A 21,944-nucleotide genomic window follows, 5' to 3' on the forward strand; every position below is an offset into this window, starting at 1 on the left:
GGCGGTCAAACGCTAGCTTTTCTGCCCCCTACGTCTCACCGCCCGCGCTCGGTCCGCCCTTTCACTTTGGGAAGTTTTGAGACTTTAGAAGCCGTCAATGCAAAGAGGCATGTGAAAATCTACATCCCAGGGATGAAATCCTCCACCTTGACCTTCCATCCTTGTGGGAAATGTGCTCCTTCATTGTCATCCCATCCCCCAGCCATCATCGCCACCGCGAGCAACAACGATGATGAAGCTGGGAAATACGGCGTGGGTACTACGGTCCCCACGGGGTTGCCCACATCATCAAATTGGAAATTGGGGTGCAGCAGATACGAAACCGCCTCGTCAATGTCTCCCAACCGGACGGCAGTCATCGCCAACATCGGAAAGTCCCATCCGTACGACTTGGAGAAGTTCCATGTCTGAGCAATGCGGTCCATCGTGGCACTGACAACCGAAACATTCACACCAGTTGTCGGTGGTAGAAGCCCATACACTGCAATCTGGCTCGGATGGTCCGAGGTATAACTACTCTCCGTCCACATATCCGGCAGATCGGCGCAGATCGAGTACGCATTATCCACGACGGGCAGCGATGCCAGATTCTCCCGCACGCGCGTCCAAGTCGCCGGGACTTCGTGACCTTGTCGCCTCTTCCAGTCCGAGGCGATATCCAGCCCGAACCGCCAGTAGGCCAGTTCAAATGTTGGATTGTAGGTTGAGTTGGGGCTGGTATTCTCCGAGGACGGATACATCGGCGGGCCGAGGTCATAAACCTGGGTCGTCGTGTTCCACCACGCGTACGACACCATCCAGGTTGCTAGGTCGTCGAGGATCGTGTCCCATTTTTGCAACGTGTCTACGGTCGGCGAGGCTCGATATTCCATCTCCGCAAAGTACATCGGATGGGGTTGCTGCCAGATTAGCAGGGCATTCTGTGGACCCGGGGCAGAGGCACCAGACGGGTCGCTCATCTTGCCCAACCGTGCGCCCTCGTATCCCTGCTTCTTTGCGCGGTCAATTGACGACGGAAGAAATCGTTCGTAGACCCCCAAACTGCGGCTCAAGATGTCCCATTTGTTCCAGCGAGCCCAGTGCCCGAGGTGCCAGAATACCATCTCCAGGTGGAACTTGCCGTACCAGCCGTTGTTCTGCAGGCCTGATTCCTGCGGTGGATCGTGACCCGCACTGTTCACGGCGAGTAGGTACTGCGAGAGGATAATGCGGCGCTGTAACTCTGCAGCATCTGACGAGTTGGACCCCGTCAGGTCGACGAAGGAGCCGGATTCCCAGTACTGCGCCCACCACTGCGTCGAGCACGTTTCGACGGTTGTAAATGACCTCTTGTCTGCCTGGATCGACGGCGTGTACGATGTGGTGAAAGTGAATCTCCCTCCCTTGCTGGTGGGCTGCACGATGTAGCGATGGGTGCCGTTGATCGGGCCGCGGATATTGCCTCTTTGCTCCGATGCAATGGTATTGTAGTAAGTCGTGCCTCCCAGGGTATGCTCGACCACTGCCTCTCGTTCTGTCGCTATCTTCAAACGCGTGGTGTGCTCCTCGACCAAGCTCCAATTTCCCACAAATGGAGCTTCGAACTTGTTCGTCCCCGTGGTCAAAGGATAGTCGAAGAAGACACTCAGGGATCCATCTACCAGCAGAGATGACTGCACATCCACAGCCACAGTATCAGACACGGGATCTGCAACTGTCCGAATCGAAACAGCCGTTCCATGCAGCTCAAACCTTGAATCCAAAATCCCGCTGTACAAATCCAGAGTCTGCACCGTGCTAGTCACATCTGCTACCGAGATATTCGCCCCCTGGTACAAGAGCCCAACCCGCCCCAGATTGACCCGATGCGGATTGGCGATGAGCCACTGCGAGATAGCCGCCTCCGCAGGATTCGAGATGCCGTAGTTGACCAGGCGGTCGTGCGTCCACCAGTCCATGCCCGTGAAGTCGGAGGGCTCGGTCTGCCCGGGGATGGTGGGCAGCGAGTCGTTGCACCAACACCAGGACGAGAGGATGTTGAATGGGAGCAAGGTCTGTAGACCGGTGATGTCCGCTCCGAAAGCGAAGTCCCCGTTGCCGACCTGCATTGGTGTGGTGGTCGACAGGTTCGTGCGCACGGGATTGTACCTGCGGATCACATTTCGGCGGTCGATGATTCTAGTCGTCTCTGTGAGTGCGCCGACAGGCTCGAGGAGTGATAAGAGCGCAAAGAGCGCGCAGGGAGGCATAAGTAGCATGGTTGATATACGTTGCAAAAGCGCGGGATCGAATGATGACAGCCCATCAGCGGAGTCAAGCTGGAGCTGGAAACTCGTCAAACTATTCTTTTGTTGTCATGCACAATACTCGACATTCGTAAATCACTTTACGATGTTAGGGATCGTCTGAGAGGGCAGAATTGTTGCTTCTAGGACAGACTGCAACCAACAACCATCTCGACATGTACTCTATGCCGATCGCGGCTCCTCGGCGTAGACATAACCGAACCCCATTCAAATAGCCTGAATATGCACTGTCCTTTCAGACATGCACGGCATCATTGGTGGAATATTGACTATGTATGCTGCTTCCCCGCAAACTCGCTGCTGACATGGCCTTAAGATGAGATCTCCTTTGGACGATCAAATTCCGTCGAGGTTCTACATCTTAACTCTATCCGACAAAGATGCGTAATCACTTTCATACGCGATCTAGCAGAGCCTGCAAACTAGACAAATGTTCTCAGAAGAGCTTCTGCGATTGATCAGACCTCTACATCTTCCGCCGGCATCCAATGCACCGATATAGGCTCATGCTTGCTGCGAATCCGCTCTCCCTTTGACCAGAGCTGGAACGTGAGGTCTGCCGGCCCGACGACGACCTTCACCTCGAACGAGGTCCGCCAGAACGCAGGCTTAGAACTGTACCAGTGCCGGTTTTTCAATTTTTTGTCCACATTGTCCGTGAAGATGTCCAAGTTGCACACGGTTTGCACCCCCTCATGGTGCAGACTGCGGGGCAGCTCCCCAGGCATCCGGGTGGACATCACGATCTGGACTTTCCAGGGCTCGTTCTCTCTCCCGACGTCTGTTTTGAGATGAAATTCTTTGGTCACTCCTGCAGAGTCGATGGGGTAGCCCTTGGATAAAGGAGAGCGTTAGTGCGCTGTTAGGAACATGAGTGAAAGTGAGACGGATTGGATGGCGTACCCTTATCACTAGCCAGTCGATCTGGTCAAGCACATACATCCGGTTGTCGCGGGGATCGATCTGGACTCGTTCTCCAAGGTGGAAGTCTTTGCTGTACAGCTTGTTGCAGATGATCCCGTAGCTGACCGGCGCACAGCGGGAGCCAAAGGTGACGACGCCGCGTTTGAGCTGTTGGGTTCTGTCCATGACCAGTCCGTGGACGACGACCAATTGTCTAAAAGCAAAATCATGTGAGCAACAACCCAGAGGTATGGCATACAAGGGTCACTTACGGCTCATCAGCTGTCAGGACTTGCATTGTGCCACTGAGGGGACCACTTGTCATGCCCGATCCACTATACCTCTCCTGCAGTTGTTGTCGCACATACGGCGAGCTGCCCAGGCCACCAGATAGAATCAGATACGTCTACGCAATCAGTCAGTCTGTTTTTCAAATCCACGATTCATCCAACCAGCCTACAATCTGGTCACTGGGATACTGCCCGCGCAGCTGCTGGATATGTCCATCTAACAGACGACACATCCCGTCAACCTTCGTGTCAAAGCATTTCTGGATGTCCTTCCTGCTGCCTGGTCAGCCGCCACAGCCGCCATCATTCGACTGTCACAATTACCAAGCAATCTGCATCTGGCCATCATATACGTCCGCCTCTGGAAAGTCCACATCAGTTTGCAGAGATGGTACATCAAGCTTGAGCCAGGGAGCTGCTGTGGCCTCGGTACCGAAGGCGCATTTGAACCGCTGAAACCGTCCGAAGGTCATTCTCCAAGCGGTTGCACTTGGGGATAAACGTAAATGATCACTTATTTTTTCCAGTCTGTCGCATATGATGCGGTGAATTTCTCTATCAATAAACACTGAGCCGATCGGATGTCCTAGAGCAATATTAGCCAGCGGCTATGGTCGATGCCCTTGCTACATAACGAATCACCTTCCACGTGGCCGAGCTGGGAAAGTCGCGTAGGCTCACTTCGGGCCGACAGAAGCTTGAGGACATTCACATCCTAGAAATGGTGTTGGTCTGCAGGAACTGCAATAACGTCACGCCTGAAGCAGAGGGGGGTAGGTAATACTGTTGTTCCGCCACCCGAGTCGCAAACCATGATTGTATCATCTTGCTGCGATTCTTAGTCAAGCACAACAACCGCAGAGAAGAAGAGCAGAAACCGACCCGATAGTGTTCATTTCCAGCGTAGACTGCCGCTGCCTCGGCTTCAGTCAATCCAATGCAGGCGCGATGATTGGGATTCTGGACGCCAATGATCTGAGCAAGCAGCCGGCGGGTTTCTTCCACCATGCGCACATCCTTCCACGTGGTTGGAACGCTGAAGAGGAACTCCACACGCTGCGTGACAAACTGCGGAATGGTGTTGTCAAAGTACGATACGACGTGCCGGTAGACGCAGCGAATATAGTCTTGGAACCATCGCTGGGCCTCGGCCAAGCTGGGGCCGCCATCCCGGGGATGCTGAGGCGAGAGATGAAGCTTAAAGAACTCCTTCAAGTCTTCTTCTGAGTTGTCTAACTCACACTGAAAGCCCCACCCCTTGACGGTTGTTTGATCAAAACTGTACGTGAGGCACGTAGGCACTTTGTTCGCCAGCTCTCCCGGCAACTTGCCTGGCCATCGCTGGATGGTTTTGGGAGGCGGCCATTCTGGGCCATACGAATAGGCCACACCTGGAAGACCAGGATTCCGAGCTAATCAGCGTTCTGAGCCGCGAGACGCTGAATGATTGGAGGCCTACCAGTGTGTGTCATGCCGAAGTCAACCCCCACCACGATGTCAGGTCGCCACTCCTCGTCCTCGTGGGCAGAGGCCTTCCTTGGGGGCCCAAGGGCCTCGATGTCACTCATTTCCTGGAGATGAGAGGGGAAATTTGTTCAATAGTTAAGAAAAGGGAGCTGACTCCCAGGCATTGAAATGAGCTCGAAGGTGCAATTTGGTGCCCCGCTTTATCCAATGCGGCTAAAATGTCCGTTCGATTGACTAGACGACGCTATTGCTCGACCATGGCCCGCAACCCTAGCTAGTCTGCCACATATCCCTGCATCGGGCTTCTGCGTTCGGCTGACTCTCTCCATTTTGGATGGGGCGATAAAAGTACTTTAGCGCTCGCTGAGCCCTCCGTCACCTGGCTTTCTCTCACCATTCACCATGGCGGACTCACTGCGGCCTCGTCAAGCGCAGACATCCGCGGCAGAGTCACAGTCTACCCTTTCAAGCCCCTCGCCTGAGTACTACACGAGTTCAGCCATCTCAAGCTCATATTATACCTCCGTTGCTATTACTCCCTCTGATACTACCTCCTCTCGTGCTACCTCCTCTGGCACCACACCCCTGGGAACTACACCTTCACCATCTGCTTCCCCAACAGTGACAACAGCCAAGACTGCCTCTTCCTCGGTCTCCCAGCATACTCAAACGGCTACCAACCATCCAAGCTCAGGCCATGGAGTCAGTAGTGGTGCTCTGGCGGGTGCAGTAGTTGGCTCCATTGCTGGAACCGCCATCATCGCCCTCCTCGCCGCTTGGCTCTTTTTCCGGTCTAGACGTGATCCTCCTCGACGAGCGAGCAATCTTCAGAGCCCTGATCGACAGGGCGTAGAACTGGCAAAATCATCAGCGACTGTCCAAACTCGCCCGATTCCCGCTTCTTTCGCTGCGGGAGCGGAACAAAGCTTGTCTCTAGACTTGGCTCCCTTCATCCCACCACCCGCCGACGATCAAACTGTGAGCTCTCGCATCCAAATCCTCTTCGACCATATCAGCCTCCACGTGGACAACTACTACGCCCCCGATAGTGGTGATAGCGCCCAGCCCCACGCGCCAGAGATTCAAGAGGTGGTCCGATACAACTCTCCATTCATCTCTGGCCCGCTCGCGGCTACCTTGGCAAATCGTCGCGTTCGACGAGCGGCACTGACCCACGTCCTTGCTCGTACATTACTAGAGGCTATCCAGGCCGGTGGATTGCTCTACCCGCCATTTCAAGATACCCATGAAGGGGATATCGCCCGTCTCTCCGCAGGAGCTGCGATAGCGAGTGACAATGCCGCTTTTGCGTGGCGTTTGCTTACAGCTCATCTGCATGCCGACTATCTCGATACCTCGTCCCCGGCTGCACAGAGGAACATCGCTGCTCTTGCAGGGGATTTTTCACGGACGTTCGCAGCGTTCCACAACCCACAGTTCTCTGATCCGGACGTCCGACGCCATCTAAGAAGTGTGGTGAAGGAAGCCGCCGACCTGGGCGTCTGGTTGTTCGCTCAACCGTGCTCTTTCGAGTTTGTCTGGGATGCACCGTCGCGGTCTATCGCAATTTTACCAGCAGTAGTCAAGGTCAGCGATGAGCGGGGGCAGCGACTAGCTACGCCCCGGAAAGTAGTGGAGGAAGCGACCGCGCAGATTTGACATTCGGAACGATCATCGTAGCCAACTATATGTAGCAAATCACAGTCATAATGCACTCGCAAGCCGTGTCAACCCAGTTAACTATACCCCATATATCAAACTCTCAAAACATCCCCATCAGCCAAAACCTCCTCCGCTCGATCAACAGCAGCCGCATTCCCCTTAGACTGCCTCCACCGTAGCAAATCCAACATCTCTTCCTCCAATCCACCCGACGACCCCCCTCCCGCGCCTTCTTCCCTTCCCCCCTCCGTATCCAAGCCCCCCACCAGACCATCTCCATCCTCCGGCCTCACAACCTCACCAGCCGGCAACTCCATCACATCCTGCTCCTGCTGGTATGCAGCACCACCAGCGGGAGCCTGCACCCCACGCAACCGCTCAAATACCACCATCAAACTCTGGTGACACATCAGCAGCCGACTGCGCTGCAACCGCGCCCGCCGACTATCGCGACACACCCACCGCAGCTGCGTCGCCAGGCCGATACTCCCCCGACGCCGCCGGGTCTCCTGCTCCACGCGGGCCGGTTCCACCAGCAGCGCAACCGCGCGCACCGCATCGTCCAGGTCGGCCATCGTAGCTTCGATCCAGTGGGTCTCGGTGGCATCCAGCCACGTGGCCTTGAGGCGGTACAGGCGCTGTACCTCGCGGAGTTGCGTGCGGACATGGTGGATGGTCTTGAGGAGGTCGGCGGTTTCGTCCTGGGCGGAGGAGAAGAGAGCTCTCGGGGGTGGTTGCTCGGATGACAGTGTTGTTGCTAGCGCTGAGGCCGGGGGATTGGTTGAGGAGTGGGGTTTCTTGACGGAGAGGAAGGAAGAGACGCGCGAAGAGGGCGTTGGTGTGGAATGGCCGGTATTGTTGGCGTTTGCTTCCATGGTGACGTTTTGCTTAGACGGTATGTCGGGGTGTTGCTTCAGAGTGAAGGTGAAACTCTCCGCGTACGGTACCTGTCGGGGGTGCCTTCGGCCGGTTCTTAGCGACAATGCGTGACAAGCTTGACGGCGGGGACTCGAAGCGACGGACAATGGCCTAGTGCCACGCTTGCAGGGCACGATTCTAGAATACAAATGTTCATTTTCCGTAGACGGAAAGGTGGCGATAGAAGAGGGCCAGGAGATGCAACATGGAGCCTGGATCGGGCTGCATCGTCTTTGTCGAAACTAGGGCTCAGATGGTGATGGCGCGGATATAGACCAATCAGCGCCTCAGGCCTCACCTCTAGTGCTGATGTTGTTCTGCGCCTTGACTGCGCCGCAATTTCTTATCCCTGGTAAGTACTCTTTCTAGCTTGCGACGGCTCCGGCTTAGCTTTCCTGCTTAGCCTATTTGTTACTTAGCGCACGAGAACGAGTCAGTTGGGTGCTGCGGTTGTCAGTCAATCGTGGTAGCACTCAACTGACTGTCGATGGCCTAGGCTGATTAGCGCAAGTGCGATCAGTGTCGGCTCTTCCTATGCTATGCAAGACAAAGATAGGTCTGCGTCCTCTCTCCACCAGGAATTCGTCTTCTTCCCATTTAGGACTAGTGACAGTTAATTCTGCCGGCAACAGCCACCACCGTCAAGTCCTTATACCAACCATCTGCCTCAATAAGAAATTAGGAAGGCGGTGCTGCAGAAAGTGGCGCCTGGAACCAAACAACTTGGTGGGGGGAGTACGCAGACTACTTTCCTCCCACTGTAATTTCCTCCTTATCTTCTTTGTCGGTAGATTAGTCACTTCACTACATTATTCAGCATTCCGCACAAGGACTTGTGCTAGGTGGAGAGGATGGGGGCTGCAGGCGTGGGAAGCGGATGATTTGAGTCTCAGATCGACATTGGCTGGCGCTCCAGTATAGACATGCCTACCACAGTCACCTTTGATTTATGAACGAATCTCATCATGAACTAACTCCAAATTAGGTCATACATTATTATCCAGGAATATGAGGTTGATCTTGCTACGTCGAACAGCGACATATGATTCAATCCGAGTAGTCTGACATGGTCAGAACCGCATATACTGTATCTCGAGCTGCAAATAAGCCCAGAGCATCGCGTTAAGTGGCTCAGCTTGTTGCAAAAGATGAAATATTGGAGACAAGCCAGTTGTTGACCAGTTCCCGGATCCCCCATTGTAATCCGAACATAGGACAGAAATTCCGACCGTGGGGCTGAAGCTCAAACTCGAAGGGTCGGGCGCGCTTCTGTAGAGATGCAGATGAAGGGTTAACCGATAACCATTTTGTTAGCTGACAGGCTTGTTCCCGTCGCATCTCTCAGCCTTGTTCGCCCAAATCTCGAACCTTCCAGCATCTACACGGTGATTCCTATGCTTTCTTCTTGCTCATTCTGACTCATTGAGAGGTTATATAACTCGAGAAAAGTTTCTTAACCTCAGCATGAATACCGATCCTTAGCATCCTCACCAGCCCCACCGTCCCCACCACCAAAGCCCCGCCAGTTTAGACGCTTCTCAACCACTCAGAAAATAATCATTTACTCCAACTCCATAATGACGTTGAAAGCAATTGTATTCCTTTCACGCAGTCCGAAAGTCACCCCGCAGGAGTTCAAAGACTACTACGAGAATCACCACATGCCTCTGGCGAAGGAGATCGCCGGCAGCTCGTTTCCCACCCTCCACCAGCGCTGGTACCTCGTCCGGAACCCCCGGGATCCCGCCTCCACAGACCCATCGAACACCAATTACCTCGCCAAGGTGTATGCGGGCCAAGCAGACGACTTCTCGTGGGATGTGTGCGTTGAGATGATCTTCGAAGATATGCAGCACTGGGGAACCTTTCAGGCTCGGCTGGCGGAACAGGGGGACCGGATTGCGGAGGATGAGAAGAGGTTTATGGATCGCAGCAGGGTTTATGTGGCCGAGATTGAAGGGCCATTTGGGTCGACACCTTGAGGGTTGGCACTGGCGATGGGCGATGCGTATGATGGAAGAAGGGATTATAGAGGGTGGGGTGAAGGTATGTTGTATTATACAAAGTGATAGTTGGGTTGCATCAAGCTAGTATTGTGCGTGCTTGGCAATGACTTCGATTCGTCCCTCTTGAATGTTTCATCTTACTGGAAGTGGTAAAATGAGAAGTTCTTAATTATCTTATTTGATACATGTTTTATAAATTGATAGTAATTTGAGCTGGGCGTCTCCTGGTGCGTACATCAGTAAAGCATGTGGTGGTGGTTCTGGAACCGGGATAACGTCAGACGCCAGCAATAAATGCTAATTTGAATGGCAGAGATTCACAAGCCAAGGTGGGGTAAGTCAATCGACTGGAGATACATGAACTGCATCTGTGACGGAAGTAATATCCAGTTTCGTAGATGATGATTGAGCGGCCACCTTTATAAACCCTATTTCACCTTGAAGCTCGCTGTGCTCCTACCAGCTGTTTCTTTCTGAGGCGGCTTTGCTCGGACTTGGGGCGATCGGAAACCAGATCTCAAATCCCAGATCTCCAATAATCTTCCCTCGGAGGAGGGTGGGCAGGCACCACCAGTAGACGAGCTGCATGCGGGTACATCCCCCGTATAGCCCGCAAACCATGGCTCAGGTCGGAATCTAGAACCTTAAGAAGTGATGGTGTCAGTGGCAACGACTCTTTGCTTTCTCCTTTTTACCCCCGCAAGATCCTGTGGAGACAGCTCAAATTTTGACATATGTCATTCCTTCGCATACCCACTTTGCCTGTCAATAATGTTCATTCAGCGACTGATGCTGCAAGCTCGCACTTTGCGTTCTAGTCTTGCCTTGGAGCAGCGATGAATGTGACAGGACCGGTGCTACCCCCACCTGGCGAAACAGTGAATCCCAATCCTCGGCCATGGCTGTTCACAGCGAACTGCATCGCGATCGCCGTGGGTCTTGCGCTGAGCACAGTCTTCCTGGTGATCCGAATCTACACCAAAGCACGGATTCTGCGGAAGTTCTGGTGGGATGATGGTGTGTACTCACTCACTCCTCATTTCAATGGCTCCAGTGAAACTGACTCCTAGCCCGCACAGTATTCATTCTCCTGGCCTGGGTAAGTACACACAGGTTGAGTGTACAATGGAAAGGACGAAGTGATTGATCCCCAGAGCAATAGGTCTTTTCCGTCAGCACCCAGGCGGTCATTATATGTATGGACATATCGTTTCAGCAAATCCGACAACGCAACTAACCCGCCTACCTTCAGATGGCTGCCTCGATGCAGGCTTTGCAATAGACATCTGGGATCTGTCTGTCTCAGAACTCGTCACCTATCGAAAGGTACTCAATGATACATCCATTGCTAGCATTCGCGACTGGGATTAATCGGAGTACGATGACATTAGACCATTCTTGCCATGGCGGTGATCCACATCCAGGCCCTAGCGTTCGCCAAATTCGCCGTCCTGATGCTGTACTACCGAGTCCTCAAGTTCATCACTCCGTGGCGGTACACACTCTGGGCCGTGGGTAGTAGCATCGGACTCTACAGTGTTATCCTAGTCTTCATGCTTATCTTCGCCTGCGTGCCGATCGAGGATGGCTGGTCCCTCACCCGCCCTAGTGCCTGCCGACGACGATCGGGCCTCTATCTGGCCACCGCAATCGCCAATACCGCCAGCGACAGCATCTTGCTGCTCATCCCGATGATCTTTATCTGGGCCCTGAACCTACCATTCATGCAGAAGATTGGTTTATTCTGCCTGCTTGGTTTGGGATGTCTGTACGTGATTCTTGTTTCACCTCCGTTTGCGATCACGTCCCCAGTATCAATATCAAGGGTGGTAACTGACCCGTTGGGATGCCCTTGGGGCTTTGTGTTGAACAGTACGGTTGTGACCAGTATTGTTCGCCTGGTCACTCTCATTCCTCTTCTCGATTCGAATAACCAGCCCCATAACATCGGGCTTGTGTGTCTCTTTATGTATGTGCCTTCAGTCGCATGAACAAGAGTTCTCCTGCCCAGTGTCCCCTCCCCCGCCCGTTTCTTTTCTTGCTTTTTCTGTAATGCTGAGCCCCCACTAACACGCGACAACCCATCTACAGAGTCCTTGAAGCAAATTTCATTATCCTCTGCGGCTGCCTCCCCTTCACGCGCGCGTTCCTGCACCACTACGCCCCGAAATGGTTCTCCTCGCGCAACGGGAGTCGGGGCGACCGGTATTACTTGACGGGGACGCCCCCCTCCAGCCTGACCTCGCCCTCGCATATGACCCCCCCATCCAACATGGCTTCGCCAGCTGTATCATCACCAGAATACCGTCGCAGACCATCGTACTTCGATATTGAAGCCATTCTGAACGACATACCACCGGCGGAATGTTCTGAGTTTGCGGGTCCACCGAGAGAGCCCCTGCCAGCTTGGAAAGGGCCGATACGAAGTGACATGATCGATTGACTGATGACCTTTCCGAAACTAAAAGTATGCTGCTTGATTTCTATAGACCAGGTTAAAAGTGGTTTCTCAAGCGATTGTATGACTATAATGATTAATTTGTGGATATATGAGTCGGGGGGTCTTCAATTGGAGGCCTCTGAAGCCATGTGAAACGGTGGCAAAGCAGGAAGGGATAGGGCAGAATAGCAGGGTAGACCTGTACTACATCGGCAGTCTAACCCACACCCTTTCTCTCCAGGTTCTAGGCTCTCACTACCATTGAATAGGTTCAGTGTAGAGGAGTATGACAGAGCAGCAGTTCTATCTTCGAAATGTAGCCAGCCCCACCGCCGCAACCACACCAACCAGCCCAACTCCAAGCCACACCTTGCCCGTTCCTTTATCTTGCTCTCAAACACTTCTCCCAACATAGGCCGTCGCCACCGCCGCTGCCGCCGTCTTGACGGGTAAAAACTCCAACCTCGGTGCTCCGGACGCAAAGCGCGCAAATAGCGCAGCCTTCCACCGATCCGGAATCACAGGCGACAAGTACCGGGCGGCGAAGCGCAGGAACCCGGTCTCCTGGGCCTCGTACCGCGTGATCTTCGCGGACAACCCCAGAACCGCCGTCGCGCGCGGACGGTGGCTCCGGTCGAACTCCGCAAAGAGAGCCCCAAGCTGCTCAACTTCCGGGGCCGTGCGGGGGCCGCAGTCCTGCAGTAACGCGACCAGGGCATTGGTGAGATGCGCCACGCCCTCAAGCGCGAGATTGCCGCCGAAGCCGGCGTTGGGGGTGACCTTGTGTGCCGCATCGCCGAGCAGCAGGACGCGGCCGTGGCTCCACTGCGAGACGATCCCTTCTTCCAGCGAGACCAAAGACCCCTTCACGCGGGCGGTCCATAGGTCCCGAATGGTGTAGCCCGGCCCCGGCGCCACGTGGCCGTATTCGTGAGCCAAGGCGTCCGCGTCGGCTTCGGTGAACCGGGGACAGTTGGGCGTCCGCGTGCTGGGGACTTTGACGAAGAGAAACCAGAAGACGAGGCCTGGAACGCCTGTAGCGGTTATCGCGGAGTGGTTCTGGTGGTAGACGTTGTGGACGGTCCCGTCGGGGAGGAAGGGGGCTGCGGGGTCGTTGCGCGAGACCGCGAAGAGGCACTTGTATTCACTGGTGAATGCTGCATTGCGCCATTGGCAGTGGTTAGTGTATGGAATGCACGGATGGGGATGAAAGATGACGACAACGCACATTGCTCGATGCCTTCTGCGAGAGCAACGTCTGTGGGACGGATCTTATCGGCCATGAGCTGCCGGACGCGGCTATGAATTCCATCGGCTCCAACCAAAATACTCCCCTGGAACCTCTGGCCATCGGCTGTCGTCACTGCAATACCCCCAGGGGTCTCTTCGTACGCAACGACGGGACTCTGGCTGTGGAGCTTCCTGGGATCCGCGATGTGGTCGTGGAGGATCCGCAGCATCTCGCTGCGTTCCATGAAGATGGTCGGATATTTCAGGCTTGGAGAGAGAAGTCAGCTCATGGAACCGGCATTGGTTTGCTTGCTTCAAGTATACGATCATTTCACTACTGCTGAAGATACTGCAAAGCAATAGATGCCTCCATGCAGTATCCGTTCTCGTCGAAGTGATATCGCGCCCGCAAGGGGATCACGACTTTCTCAATCTCAGACCAGACGCCCAATTGATCCATCAGCTGATTCGATTGCGGGTAGAAGCCTATGGAGGCGCCCAGCTGGGGAGCGAAGTCCCCTTTCTCGAAGAGCTCGTAATCGATTCCCGCGTGCTCCAGACTGATGGCCAGGGTCAGGCCGACCAGGCTGCCGCCGGCGATCAGGACCTTGAAGTTTCCCGCCATGTTCGCGTGGGGACTGGTTCGATTGCGTTGACTACGATGGGTGAGGGAAGATAATTTGCCGTTGTTCAGGGTCTTTCAGGGTCTTTCATCTCCCCGCACCGCTAATTAATGAGGAGTTCAGCTTTCACGCTAGTCTCTAGTGCATGTCTCATTATCCAACCACCAGCCATGTCTGGTAGTCCCACCTGATCTGACAGGCTGTTTATATCGGCATTGAGTCAATGGGAACAATAGTCACATGACATAACAGACTCGAATCGCCATAAATGGCCAGGTGAATCATACACACGAACCTATATCTTATGTAACCCCGACTGCATAGTCTACGGGGTCCATCGAGTAATAAACAACACCCTGTCCGAATCGAACTTGTGATAAATCAACACGAAGCGCTGGACTGTCAGAGCTATAAGTCCCGATACACCGTGATGGCTCGGGAAACTCATCGAGCAGGTTGCCCGGCAGCCATATCGCGCCACAGTAAACATATTGGGCCTAGTTCCACGGTTGCCTTTTATACTTCTGGTGCTTCGATATCGTCTTGACTGCTTTGTAGAGAGCCAACTCGATCTTTTGGTCTGTGAGTCCCTGCATCCCGCCTCGGTGGAGGTGCGTGTAAAATGAGCAAGCACTCTCGACGCAGTCCGCGTTATCCGACGGCCATAAGCAACCGATCAGGTGTCTGAATCCCGCGACCTGAAAGCGGCTGACGACAGGGAGGTGTTCATCCTGGGGCCTCGGAGCCCGGAGCCCGGGCCTGCATCATCGAGCAGGCCGGGAGATACACAAGCTGGTCCTGCGCATTGTATCTATCATGGATCACTCACACGGTCAGAACCTGTTGCTGAGGGGTGGCGATGGGTGGCGGTGGCTGTTACAGAAGCAACCACTGTCCGCGGGATAAAGCGGATCGGCCACACCATGGCACGCGAAGTGCACAATCCGTCTCTGTCAAAGATGCTGCATCGCTTTATTGACATCTGGTTTCTGGAGCTTCTCAATCTGGACCGAAAAGCCAAGCACGGTTAGAATGGCAGCCACCTCCTGCTCCACACCCTCCAGGTCGGCAGCGCCGGGGGTTTGGGACATGGCGACGAGGACCAATTTTGGCTGGAGCGACTGGTTTGATGCCGGAAGAGACAGGCCGCCAGCCTGACACATTGCTGCACCACCTTTACTGCTCCCTCAAGGTTTATCTTCGCATTCGTACTCACGTCTGAACTCCTTGCTCCCCAGGATAAACTTTTGATGTTACTTGACTGAGTAGGACTGTGAGCTGATTCTTCTTGTTTTTCTCGCCGGTGACAGCATGCTGAGAGATTCTTCGAGATAATCCAGGTGCCATGTATTGATCTGGAGGGCCATCAGTGTGTATGCCGTTCCAATCAGCTCAATTTCATGATTATGTGTCCCATCGAGAACAATCCTTAGAAGCTGAACAGAGACATCGAACAGCTTCACAAGACCTCCCTCGTTCTGTGTCAAAATATATCGCCTTGGGACCAAGCCTCTAAGGGCCAGTAGATGCCCCACGATGGCCGGGAGTGCATTGGCGTCGCATCGACCACCTGCTCAAGATGCCATATTGCGGCATCGAGGGAGCCGAAAACCGTGACTCAGTTCTCTCATCATCTCCCCTTGAGCCTCGCCGTACAATGGGTATTATTGCTGGCTCTGGATCACTCTAACACAGAGTGGATCTACAAAATAAAATCCAGCAGGTCTGATTTATCCCTCCCGGGCCCCTACAGGTATTGGCACGTGATCTCATCTCACACACGCTGAAGCCTTGCTTTTTACTGTTGAAGAAGCAGCGAGTTTTCCACACATTGTCATTGTTTCATTCAGAACATGATTGATTCTTCGATCTCAAATGTGGCACCAACAGGTCTTTTCCGCCCCATTCTTATACGTATCGGAACCGGTTCTCAGACCACATATGATCACGTGATAGAGATATTGCCATCAGAAAGCATATTGAACCCGTACTTCACGCCGCCAAAGGGGGTAGTTACACCTTCGAACGGAGAAAAAAGGACAAAGGACTTGGGTAGGGATGTTTTACTCTGCCAGGTAAAAAGCTCACGTATTGTGACTCCAAATTTGGGGCAGATGGATCATTTCCAGGGAAAAAACAAGATCTAGATGTCAATCGAGCAACAATTAGCCACCAACTCCATGGCCGTGATGCAATGACCGTGATGCAATGGAGACGTATGTCTCGGCCATTACTTTCGACGACATGATAAACTCTCTTTTCTTACGTCTGATATAACGACAAGGTGCCTCCTCTCTCCACACGCCCTCCTTTTCCCATCCTGCTTGAGAATAATCACAAACATCTCGCTCCTCTGATCGAACCTCTAGTATCGGTTTCAAGTCCTGGAATTTATTTACTGCACTCAGCTTGACCATCCTGTACATTCTTCCATGGACAAACGACGTTCATCCTTCGTCCACAACCCTCTCCCTCTTGTGACCGATCGACAGCCACGGTCCAACATGCCGGACACCGGAGATGACAACCTGGGCCCTATGATGGATGTTGACTTCAAAGATAGCGATACCAGCAAAGGCCTCGATGGCATGGGCCCTCAGAGCTCTATGGGGGCACAGAATATTCCAACAGCCCCTGATGCTGGAGCAAGATACGACGCCCCCGACGGCATGAACCGACAGCTCTTGAGTACGAGCGCTGGATACCCGGCCCAGATGTGTGACGCTGAACCCATGGATGCTACACAAGACACCAATGTCCGCGATTTCTCCAGTGAAGATGAGATAAACGAAACGCTCTATGGCAGGGATGGGTCAATGTAGACGGTTTTCCTGTACTGTTCTGGAAAAGTGCTTTCATCGTGTAGAACATAACCATCTCTGTGACTGAATATAATGCGTTGCTGTTTAGAGGGAAATGCCGTGTACTACCCTTGGAGAGCTCTGATTAAGGCGCCGCGTGCTGAGAGCTCTAGGCCCTTAAGCACGGAGTAGACGGCAAATCTGGCCAGCCGCAACGGCATTGAAAATTTTAGATCAAGCGAGGTGAGTACCCCAATGTCCTCCTATACCACCGAATGAAGGCGGGCTATCCGCAGGCTTCCATTTTGGGTATTTCTGTGGGTTGTGATGATAGGGGGTGGGGAGATGCCTCAGGCACCAGAAGTCTGCGCTTTGGCAATCCAAGAGTACACCGACCTTTTGATAGCGAACGACGAAGGGTCGAGGTTCCTTTATTGAACCTCTTGGCTGAAACCTTTCCGTTTTTCCGTCAACTCTCATGTCAACATCTTCAGGCTTTGGCAGCTTTCGGTCCCATCTTTCCCTGATCCCGGGTATTTTAGGTATATAGCCTGGACCCTGGTGTAGAAAGACAGGTTGGCATGAGAAGAACTTATGTACAGTACAGCTGAAGCACGATGAATCCCAATTCAAAGTCATACGTGTGCTAGCCATTGCTGGAACAGGCTAGCAGAGGCAGGCTTGGCCGGGACTCAATTCCGATAGTGGAGAGCTTGGCGCATCCTGCATTTCTTAGCGGCACGTTGTCATACCAGGGACCTGAAAACATCGAATCTGATCCAAACAATTCGTTGCCCGTCAATCCTCATGCGCACCCAATTCGATTGCAATTGATCCGAATTTGACTGCGATTCTGCTGAGTCATCAGCAGTTATGCAGACAGGCTGGGTATAAAGCAGGAACGACGTCATTTATGCGGCGAATTGCTAAGCGCGATGACCTCATGACAAATCAAGAGTGGAACCCTATCGAAGAGCTCCAGCTTCACTTTTTTTCAACCTCGGCATTTACAGTCTAGTATTTGACTGCACTTATCCCTGCCGTCCTGTCAGCACTTTAATCCTCCTTCTCTCCAATCAATAACCGACTTTAATATACACACACAAACACACACACACACACACACAAGCAAAAATGAGCCTTCCAACCACCTACAAAGCGGCTGTGGTCCCCGCCCCGCACGCCCAGCACACCGTCGAGGACCGCTCCCTGCCGGCCCTGGAAGCCAACCAAGTGGCCATCAAGATCACCGCTACGGCTGTGAACCCGGTCGACTGGAAGATCCGGGACTACAACGTGTTCCTGAAGTCGTACCCGGCGGTGCTGGGCTCAGATGCCGCAGGCGAGATCGTGGCGGTGGGCAGCAACGTCTCGACGCACACCGTCGGCGATCGCGTCTTCTTCCAGGGTATCATTGGCAACTACCCGGCCTCGACCTTCCAGCAGTACTGCGTGATGCCCGCCGAGCTGGTGTCGCACACGCCCCGCAACATCTCCGACGACCAGGCCGCGGGCATCAGTCTGGCGTCGGTGGCCGTCGTCACGGGCCTCTACGACAAGACGGGCCACGCGATCAGCCCCGCGCCCTGGGCCGCCGGCGGCGCCGAAGCCGGCAAGGGGAAAGCGATCGCCATCGTGGGCGGCTCCTCCAGCGTCGGCCAGTACGCGATCCAGTTCGCGCGGCTGTCCGGCTTCGAGCGCATCATCACCAACGCCAGCGCGGCGCATCAGGAGTTCCTGAAGGGGCTGGGCGCGCACGTCGTCCTCGACCGGAAGACCGCGACCGCCCAGGACTTCGTGGCTGCTGCGGGTGAGGGCGTCAAGCTGAGCTACGTGTATGATGCCATCTCCGTCAAGGAGACGCAGAAGCTGGGCGTCGAGATCGCCCAGGCTACCCAGGGCGCAGCGCAGGCCGTCGTGACCGTGCAGGGGGTTGACCAGGAGGCGGCCGCTCTGGGTGAGTCCCAGGAACCCAAGGTCGCCGTCAAGCAAATTCTCGGGCTGGGTAGCTCCCCCGCCCTGCGGCATTTGAGTGAGCCCATGGTCAAGGCTCTCGGTGGGGAGGATGGGTGGATCGCCAAGGGGCTGTTTGTGCCGAACCGGGTGCGTCTGATCCCCGGTGGCATTGGCGCGGTCGAGGAGGCGTTGAAGACGAACAAGGAGGGTGTGTCGGGCGAGAAGGTCGTTTTCCGTCCCAACGACGCTTAGATGGGTGTTATTGTTGTTTGAGAAAGATGTATGATCACTTCAAATGTATAATAATAGAATCTTTCCGAATATGGTCACACAAGCTTCGCAAGTCAATGCTTCGGGTATAATGTCGCAGCCGGAGGTGTGCGCACATCAAGACGAGTCGACCAGCGCAATGAACCCCCCAAGAAAGCCTAAGCCATCGATGATCAGCTAACGATTTGCGCGGTCACCTGGTCATATTAATCCTCGCGGGGTGATGCCACTGTCTCTAGGGTATAGACCCAGGGATAGAAAAACAGTCTGTACCAGTGGTCAAGATCAAAGCCACACCAATGGTACATCCCGCTCGTGATGATTGGAATCACTTCGCCGAAATTTCCGAAGAGTGTCACAATCTCATCAAGATGAGCACACACCCCTTGACGCCTTAGGCACGAGGCATAGGGCTAGACCGGGCGGTGGCACAAGCCGCAGCACCAGGCGCCACTGACGTGCGATCATGCACACCAGATGCCCCCCTCCCCTCCCCTTCTCACGCGCCCAAAAATGCTTATGTGGCTGGCTGATGGGCTTCGCTTTTCTCTTATATATCTTCTCCAGCAGTGACTGACTTCCCATCTGCGCACATCATGCCCACCACCCCGAAAAGCAAACCATCATGGACCCCAACAATCCCACCGTCACCGTTGCCTCTCTTTCCTCGATCGTTCACACCACCCTGTCAGCATTTGACTGCGTTACCGAGGCACTAATCACAGGGGACACGACCGTAGGCCTGAAGGCCCGCTTCCGGGTGGAGCTGCTGCGGTTACGCCTGTGGGGCCGAACCCGCGGATTCGGTCTGCTGTCATCCCCACCACCCTTGCCCTCTAGCAACAACATATTCGCCATCCCCGAAGTCCGGCGCCTGGCATTCGACATGCTCGGAAAAACGCTGCTGGTGCTGGACAGGCATCTGCAGATCCGCAAGAAATCTCCGCCCGTGCGCGAACAGACACTGTCGCGGTTCGAGAATGGATATTCCGCAACCCCATACGCTCGGGTCCTAGAAGCAAAAAGTGCACTTAATCAGAGGCTCGCTGATCCGGCGCAGCGGGCAAAGGTTGTCAGACAGATCCGCAGGGCAATAGACGATAAGGCGCCCTTGCCGGGGTCTTGGGTCGAGCGCACAACGGTCCGTGAGTTTCTGACCGACCTGGTGACATTGAATACGGGGCTGGAGCGGCTGTTGCCGGCAGACGAAGCGGACTTCTTGGCGAGGGGTCTTGCGGGCGAGATCCTTGCCTCGGAGCCTAGGTTGGTGGTGGCGGATGAGAATTCCTTCGGGGTGCGGAATAGTCTGGCTGCTGGGATGGTTCGCCTGCGCCAGCTGACCGAATTGGAAATCTTTGATCTAGGAGGGAGTGCAAAAGCGCCAACATCAGCGGGACACGAGAAAGAAGAGGATGAAGCCCAAAGCTTGGCAGCTCATCCTCAGGCCATGAAGGCACTGTCAACCTTCGAGATCCCGGTGTTCTGTCTCCAAGGCTTCACGGAACCGGCCCTTCCGGACATTCAAACACATGACTCCACCTCGTCGCAGGGAAAGGTGTTAGATGCTCCACCCGTGCGATCTGTATATCTTTACACCCCTAGAGATCCCCACGAGCAAGAGGGCTATGTCCTCGTGGAATGGCAATCCCGGCTGGCTACGACTGGATCGAGTCACCCCCCAACCTCAGACCAGTGCGTTGCACAACGTCGACAACATTTGGTCGAGATTCTCCGCGAAATCTCAGTTGCTGACAGCGAATTCCGTGTTCTGGAATGCAGAGGATACACGCTTGCCACCGGCCGACTACCAAATGGGAACTTTCATCCGGTGATAGGCTTCGTGTACCAGCCGCCTCTGCTTGCGACCGCACCGATCACTCTGCATGGTATACTGGCCACCGCCTATAAGTCCCAGACGCCCGCAGTGCCGGAACTTGGAGAACGTGTCCGTCTAGCCCAGAGGTTGGCGCTGAGTTTGTACCAGCTGCACTGCGCCGGACGGATTCACGGAAGCATCTCCAGCCATAACACAATGTTCTTCTCTGATACGGAGAGTGCAAGATATGACATCACTGAGCCATACATCTGTGGCTGGCCGGACGTCCATCCTACGCAAGCTATGGGTGATGGGTGTGGAGCTCCGGACAGTTGCTTGCAAGAGACACGCGCCATTGGTCTTGGAGATATGGCAATGTATGCCCATCCCGATTGTGTAACCGACGGGGAAGCGAAGCGCGGTAACCAGGAGACCCACGACACGTACGGTCTAGGTGTGGTTTTGACGGAAATTGCTTTATGGGAGCCAATCGTCGCCTTGGCGCATCCGGTTTACCGGGAAGCAATGCAGTCATCCCAGCAATATGCTGGCATCAACCATCGGAGGTGGTCCAATATGGTGATTGAGGAGGCAGATCGCAAGATTGGGGCAAGGATGGGCGCCAGGTATCGGGCTGCTGCAATGGCATGTCTGCGTGGAGTCCATTCGACTGGTCTGTGTGAAAGTTTGGAGGCTGACGCTGAGAGACTATTATTCTGGAAGGTGGTCAGAGAGTTAAGATAGATATTGCGTTGCGACGGCTATAGATGAGAGCGCAAGTTCCACAGACCACTACTAACACCATCTACCTCTCCAAGTCCAACCTCTCCTCCCCAAAGACAGAGTCCTCGACTGCCGTCGCCGCTACTTCTCCCATATGGCCCCCTCCGGCCTCCTCCTGGTCCGCCCACCAGTCTGACGGCGTGGGTGCCGATCGGGGATGTCTCGCTGGAGGCTGACGGGCTGATGTACTTGGAGAAGTCGACGGATATTGGGCGTAGGACGGAGGCCGAGGTCGGTCGCAATGCGGGGAATTTGACCGATGAGGAACGTGTGTCGGCGTTCAATAAGAACCTGAACGATGGTGGCTTTCTGAGTCGCGATACGGTCGCCTACGGCAAGGGAGAGGATCGGAAGTGGTTAATCACGGAGTATGAGGCCGGAGCTGTCATCTTTCATGATCCGTTTCTAGTGCATGCAAGTTTCAAGAATAAAGGATCCTGAGAGAGGGATTCGTTTGGCCACGGATTTGAGGTTCGTGGATGCGAATCAGGCGT

The 21,944-nt window shown here is 54.4% G+C and overlaps 10 protein-coding genes across 10 annotated transcripts; 6 read left to right on the forward strand and 4 right to left on the reverse strand.

Annotated features, from left to right (window-relative positions):
- Window positions 1-112: 112 nt before the first annotated feature.
- BO72DRAFT_526476 (uncharacterized protein) lies at window positions 113-2,237 on the reverse strand (the record flags this gene model as incomplete). Its single annotated transcript, XM_040950039.1, has 1 exon — window positions 113-2,237. The coding sequence occupies one exon, from the start codon at window positions 2,235-2,237 to the stop codon at window positions 120-122; it is 2,118 nt and encodes a 705-aa protein (XP_040802944.1). The 3' UTR covers window positions 113-119.
- Window positions 2,238-2,487: 250 nt separating this feature from the next.
- Window positions 2,488-5,118, reverse strand: BO72DRAFT_425953 (Hsp70 family protein). The gene is made up of 9 exons (XM_040942927.1): window positions 4,938-5,118; window positions 4,361-4,869; window positions 4,263-4,307; window positions 4,121-4,193; window positions 3,803-4,064; window positions 3,649-3,751; window positions 3,461-3,594; window positions 3,189-3,402; window positions 2,488-3,118 (listed from the first exon to the last, which is right to left on the reverse strand). Exons 1-9 carry the CDS (start codon window positions 5,044-5,046, stop codon window positions 2,744-2,746), a joined length of 1,824 nt encoding a protein of 607 aa, XP_040802945.1. The 5' UTR covers window positions 5,047-5,118; the 3' UTR covers window positions 2,488-2,743.
- A 218-nt stretch (window positions 5,119-5,336) lies between these two features.
- Window positions 5,337-6,680, forward strand: BO72DRAFT_446694 (uncharacterized protein). Its single transcript, XM_040944356.1, has one exon. It carries the CDS (start codon window positions 5,348-5,350, stop codon window positions 6,602-6,604), a length of 1,257 nt encoding a protein of 418 aa, XP_040802946.1. The 5' UTR covers window positions 5,337-5,347; the 3' UTR covers window positions 6,605-6,680.
- BO72DRAFT_61751 (uncharacterized protein) lies at window positions 6,652-7,660 on the reverse strand. Its single transcript, XM_040950565.1, has 3 exons — window positions 7,631-7,660; window positions 6,904-7,567; window positions 6,652-6,732 (listed from the first exon to the last, which is right to left on the reverse strand). The coding sequence occupies exons 2-3, from the start codon at window positions 7,480-7,482 to the stop codon at window positions 6,700-6,702; spliced, it is 612 nt and encodes a 203-aa protein (XP_040802947.1). The 5' UTR covers window positions 7,483-7,567; window positions 7,631-7,660; the 3' UTR covers window positions 6,652-6,699.
- Window positions 7,661-8,741: 1,081 nt separating this feature from the next.
- On the forward strand, window positions 8,742-9,741 carry BO72DRAFT_446695 (EthD domain-containing protein). Its single transcript, XM_040944357.1, has one exon. It carries the CDS (start codon window positions 9,103-9,105, stop codon window positions 9,505-9,507), a length of 405 nt encoding a protein of 134 aa, XP_040802948.1. The 5' UTR covers window positions 8,742-9,102; the 3' UTR covers window positions 9,508-9,741.
- Window positions 9,742-9,943: 202 nt separating this feature from the next.
- Window positions 9,944-12,169, forward strand: BO72DRAFT_61788 (uncharacterized protein). The gene is made up of 7 exons (XM_040950568.1): window positions 9,944-10,548; window positions 10,611-10,630; window positions 10,694-10,727; window positions 10,784-10,857; window positions 10,923-11,299; window positions 11,405-11,500; window positions 11,623-12,169. The coding sequence occupies exons 1-7, from the start codon at window positions 10,368-10,370 to the stop codon at window positions 11,972-11,974; spliced, it is 1,134 nt and encodes a 377-aa protein (XP_040802949.1). The 5' UTR covers window positions 9,944-10,367; the 3' UTR covers window positions 11,975-12,169.
- Window positions 12,170-12,364: 195 nt separating this feature from the next.
- On the reverse strand, window positions 12,365-13,856 carry BO72DRAFT_526482 (FAD-dependent oxidoreductase; the record flags this gene model as incomplete). The annotated part of the gene is made up of 3 exons (XM_040950040.1): window positions 13,540-13,856; window positions 13,200-13,468; window positions 12,365-13,128 (listed from the first exon to the last, which is right to left on the reverse strand). Exons 1-3 carry the CDS (start codon window positions 13,824-13,826, stop codon window positions 12,365-12,367), a joined length of 1,320 nt encoding a protein of 439 aa, XP_040802950.1. The 5' UTR covers window positions 13,827-13,856.
- A 2,258-nt stretch (window positions 13,857-16,114) lies between these two features.
- BO72DRAFT_61765 (uncharacterized protein) lies at window positions 16,115-16,753 on the forward strand. Its single transcript, XM_040950566.1, has one exon. It carries the CDS (start codon window positions 16,257-16,259, stop codon window positions 16,644-16,646), a length of 390 nt encoding a protein of 129 aa, XP_040802951.1. The 5' UTR covers window positions 16,115-16,256; the 3' UTR covers window positions 16,647-16,753.
- Window positions 16,754-17,637: 884 nt separating this feature from the next.
- BO72DRAFT_446701 (zinc-binding alcohol dehydrogenase family protein) lies at window positions 17,638-18,903 on the forward strand. The gene has a single exon (XM_040944358.1). The coding sequence runs from the start codon at window positions 17,760-17,762 to the stop codon at window positions 18,831-18,833; it is 1,074 nt and encodes a 357-aa protein (XP_040802952.1). The 5' UTR covers window positions 17,638-17,759; the 3' UTR covers window positions 18,834-18,903.
- Window positions 18,904-19,363: 460 nt separating this feature from the next.
- Window positions 19,364-21,522, forward strand: BO72DRAFT_61768 (uncharacterized protein). Its single transcript, XM_040950567.1, has one exon. It carries the CDS (start codon window positions 19,477-19,479, stop codon window positions 21,409-21,411), a length of 1,935 nt encoding a protein of 644 aa, XP_040802953.1. The 5' UTR covers window positions 19,364-19,476; the 3' UTR covers window positions 21,412-21,522.
- The last annotated feature ends 422 nt before the right edge of the window (window positions 21,523-21,944 follow it).

This window comes from Aspergillus fijiensis, assembly GCF_003184825.1.
Source record: "Aspergillus fijiensis CBS 313.89 unplaced genomic scaffold BO72scaffold_15, whole genome shotgun sequence".
NCBI lineage: Eukaryota > Fungi > Ascomycota > Eurotiomycetes > Eurotiales > Aspergillaceae > Aspergillus > Aspergillus fijiensis.

Bases quoted from the DNA above. Each gene is read 5' to 3' on its own strand.
- BO72DRAFT_61788 (XM_040950568.1), top strand. From the start codon at position 10,368: ATGAATGTGACAGGACCGGTGCTACCCCCACCTGGCGAAACAGTGAAT. The intron at 10,728-10,783 runs GTATGGACATAT...GCCTACCTTCAG, and splicing joins CACCCAGGCGGTCATTATAT to ATGGCTGCCTCGATGCAGGC. The intron at 11,300-11,404 runs GTACGTGATTCT...TGTGTTGAACAG, and splicing joins CTGCTTGGTTTGGGATGTCT to TACGGTTGTGACCAGTATTG.
- BO72DRAFT_446694 (XM_040944356.1), top strand. From the start codon at position 5,348: ATGGCGGACTCACTGCGGCCTCGTCAAGCGCAGACATCCGCGGCAGAG.
- BO72DRAFT_61765 (XM_040950566.1), top strand. From the start codon at position 16,257: ATGGACAAACGACGTTCATCCTTCGTCCACAACCCTCTCCCTCTTGTG.
- BO72DRAFT_61768 (XM_040950567.1), top strand. From the start codon at position 19,477: ATGGACCCCAACAATCCCACCGTCACCGTTGCCTCTCTTTCCTCGATC.
- BO72DRAFT_61751 (XM_040950565.1), bottom strand. From the start codon at position 7,482: ATGGAAGCAAACGCCAACAATACCGGCCATTCCACACCAACGCCCTCT. The intron at 6,733-6,903 runs GTTGTGAGGCCG...CGAGCGGAGGAG, and splicing joins TGGAGTTGCCGGCTGGTGAG to GTTTTGGCTGATGGGGATGT.
- BO72DRAFT_446701 (XM_040944358.1), top strand. From the start codon at position 17,760: ATGAGCCTTCCAACCACCTACAAAGCGGCTGTGGTCCCCGCCCCGCAC.
- BO72DRAFT_446695 (XM_040944357.1), top strand. From the start codon at position 9,103: ATGACGTTGAAAGCAATTGTATTCCTTTCACGCAGTCCGAAAGTCACC.
- BO72DRAFT_425953 (XM_040942927.1), bottom strand. From the start codon at position 5,046: ATGAGTGACATCGAGGCCCTTGGGCCCCCAAGGAAGGCCTCTGCCCAC. The intron at 4,308-4,360 runs GTCGGTTTCTGC...TAAGAATCGCAG, and splicing joins CTGGAAATGAACACTATCGG to CAAGATGATACAATCATGGT. The intron at 3,595-3,648 runs GTAGGCTGGTTG...CTGATTGCGTAG, and splicing joins AGTATCCCAGTGACCAGATT to ACGTATCTGATTCTATCTGG.